The sequence below is a fragment of the Sardina pilchardus genome, chromosome 22, assembly GCF_963854185.1.
Source record: "Sardina pilchardus chromosome 22, fSarPil1.1, whole genome shotgun sequence".
Classification (NCBI taxonomy): domain Eukaryota; kingdom Metazoa; phylum Chordata; class Actinopteri; order Clupeiformes; family Clupeidae; genus Sardina; species Sardina pilchardus.
Window position 1 is genome coordinate 13,906,797 of NC_085015.1, and position 3,211 is coordinate 13,910,007.

The 3,211-nt window shown below is 45.7% G+C and overlaps 1 protein-coding gene across 1 annotated transcript in view; it reads right to left on the reverse strand.

Moving 5' to 3' along the window:
* LOC134070597 (zinc finger protein 883-like) overlaps window positions 1-2,794 on the reverse strand; it is a 55,056-nt gene extending 52,262 nt beyond the window's left edge. Inside the window, exon 1 of the mRNA XM_062526989.1 lies at window positions 2,708-2,794. Within this exon, the coding sequence (XP_062382973.1) occupies window positions 2,708-2,794 (87 nt within the window). The remainder of the gene's footprint in view (window positions 1-2,707) is intronic.
* Between the last annotated feature and the right edge of the window lie 417 nt (window positions 2,795-3,211).

Genomic DNA, 3,211 nt, shown 5'->3' on the forward strand with positions numbered 1-3,211 from the left:
GCCCCCGCCCCCCCCCCCCCCTTTCCACAAAATAAATAAACAAAGATCAAAAACTTTTCTGAACTTGGTCTGGAGCTTGATGTTGTAATTGGAACAGAGTCGTCGAGAAAGCAGGAGACGATCAAAGGGTGATTCTGCTCGCACACACTCACTCACAAGCATGACTAGAAGTTGCTCAAAGAGGGTGATTATGGTCTAGTACCTCACAGCTCATTCAGGTTCCCCTCCAGAGACGCCTTCAAACCCCCTCAGCCTCCCCAGAGAACCAGAGGAGAGCGCAGGGGGGGGGGAGGAGAAGGAGGAGGGGGAAGATGGAGATTCTGTCACACTCATTTGCTTTTTTTTTTTTTTTTTTTGGAATGGGGAAACCCTGAGTCCTTGTTTGGTTATGTAAATACGCTGGGGGCAATTACATTTGGAAATGGAGGATTTTTTTTATCAAGTATTATTTCGCACAACTTACACATCTCTCAGATTAAAATTGAATCACAAAAAGTACAGATGGCAGCTTAACGTATAGGCGGAAATTGACATTATTCTTGAGCCCAAGGCCTAAAAAAAAGACAGAGTAACCTCCTTTACCACCAGTCATCCCCACCCCCAAAATCCCATACCCCACAACGGAAGAGACATGATCGCTGTTTGGTCCTCAACCCTCCATACAAACATCTCCCTCATCGTCAGCAGGGAACCCCGGGGCTGGGTTGTTTGGACAGGCGTGTCATCAAAGAGAGGTGCTTTTTAGTTTAGTTTACCTCCTGAACCACTCACGAAAACTCCTCACGTTTGTGTTTTTGCTGTGGGCTGAAAACAGAAAAAAAAAAAAAAATTGACACACACACACACATACATCCGAGGGTAAGGCAAATGCCTTGGGATATTGTCTATGTAATGCCATTCAGGGCTCTATTTTGGCGATCAGAAACGCGGCACCAAGTGTGGCCAGTTAGCGGTCGCTAACCTGGGGTAGTGGTGCTAAGCTCAAACTTCCACGTGTTCATGTGCAGATTTGAGCAAGTCAGGGGGATGGAGGTGGGGCACCTTTTGATTGAAGACATCTATAGCGCAGTGAGAATATTCCACAGAAGATCACATTTGAGAGCCTCAGGTTCAGACACAAGGTGTGAGCCTGTCTGTTATTTTGTCCTCCTCGTCCTGCAGGCCTGTCCAAGATGCTGGAGTCGTGCATCATCCAAACAGCCATCGCTGCCTCCTACATTTCTTTTCTGCACCCTTGGCGCTAAAGAATATTGGGCTTTGTGGAGCAGCGGCAACGCCACCTTTTTGGATAAAACCGTCTCCTGAATACCAAATGGACGGTAATGGGAGAATATTCTGCTTGCAGAGCAATTGCTATAGTATAGGTGTAAGGCAGACCTAGCTTTTTAGTTAGGCCGATAAGCATAACAGTTGTGCATTTTATGGCTAAAGCATGAAACTTTCCACATATATTCTACACATTCTAAGGTTTAATTTCAGACGAGGAGCCATTTTGTATCTGACCTCTGGGGGGTCAATGACATAATCATTATATTTCCACCTACTATTCTCCATTACAATAATTTATTATTATTTATTTGCACAAGGCACAAGCACACGCTACACCAGATGTGCACTTGAAATTGAGAGTTGGAGTATTATGCCTCAGCAAATATTCCACCATTATCAATGGAAATGGTTAGACAATGTGTGTGTGTGTGTGTGTGTGTGTGTGTGTGTGTGTGTGTGTGTGTGTGTGTGTGTGTGTGGGTGGGTGGGTGGGGGGCAGTCTTCTAAAACTATTATTATGGTGCTCATACTCTCCCCTTAAGTATCCTTGCAGCTGAGAAATCACTAAGTATGCAGCAGGCCTGCCTTTCTTTATGTCTAATACCTCCTCCTGGAGCGCTGTCCGTGGTGCTGGAGTCATGTGCCATCAGTGCAGGAGATGCTGCCTCTGTAGTGCATTTATGTACCCTCCAGTGTGAAGAATATGCTGATTGTGGAGCCATTCATGGATAACTGGGCTTCAAAGCCCTTCATCAAAGAGCTCTACATCTGAAATCTCCAGGGGATCGCCATAGTTTGAAGTACCGTTGAACCTTTTTTTTTTTTTTTTTTTGCCTTTGTGATTTTAAGAAAAGACCACTTTCTCACACAAATGTTCTAGAAAAGAATAAGCTGTTCTGAAAAAAAAATGTTGTTGTGTTGGCCTTGTCAGCAACAGGAGAGTATAAATACCTCTGAAAGTTTGCAACAACAATCTTTGCCCAAATAATTATAGCCGTTATCTTCTGATTTTCCCTATGTGAAAATAACACAAGGATTTTGAATAATCATACCTCTTGCGGGGATGAAGAAGTTTGAAATGTAGACTTTGATTTGCACTACTCCAGAGTGAACTTGCATAGCAACTTGCAATAGGTAGCTAGCTTAAATTACCACCATGGATCTCCTCATACGGCGAACAAATGGCAGCTTTGTGTCCTTTTTGTAGGTGAACTTCAGAGGTCTATGGGGAAGGTGACCCCGAGCTCCACCTGGTCTGGTCTGGTCTACTCCACACACAGGCTGCTGGTGATGCATGTCCCCCATTCCTCTCCCACACTCAACCTTCTCAGAGAGTGGATAGAGAGAGAGAAAGAGAGAGAGAGAGAAAGAAAAACATAAGTAGAGAGCACAGCTCAGCTCTCCATTTCCCTCATCGGTGGAGTCCCACTGCGCTTACCTCTGCTGGAGTGTCCACAGGGAAGGTGACCCTGAGCTCCACCTGGTCTACTCCACACACAGGCTGCTGCTGATGCATGTCCCCCATCACTCTCCCACACACAACTCTGCCATCTCAGATCATGGAGAGAGAGAGAAAGAGAGAGAGAGAGAGATAGAAATGAAGAGAGAGACAGACAGAGATAGAGAGAGGGGGGGGGGAGAGAGAGCAGCTCTCCCCATCCCACACTCTCCTCAGCCATTTCAGTTAGTGGAGAGAGAGAGAGAGAAAAGTGAAGAGAGAGAAAGATAGAAGTGATGAGAGAGACAGAGAGAGAAAGAGAGAGCAGCTCCCCTCATCCCCATCCCACACTCTTCTCTGCCATCTCAGTTAGTGGAGAGCGAGAGATGAAGGGAAAGGGAAAGAGACATGGACAGAGAGAGATGGAGAGACAAAGACAACTATAGAGGAAACAAACAGACAGGAAAGGTAAGGCAAATAGGGAGAGAGAGAAAGAAGAGGGAG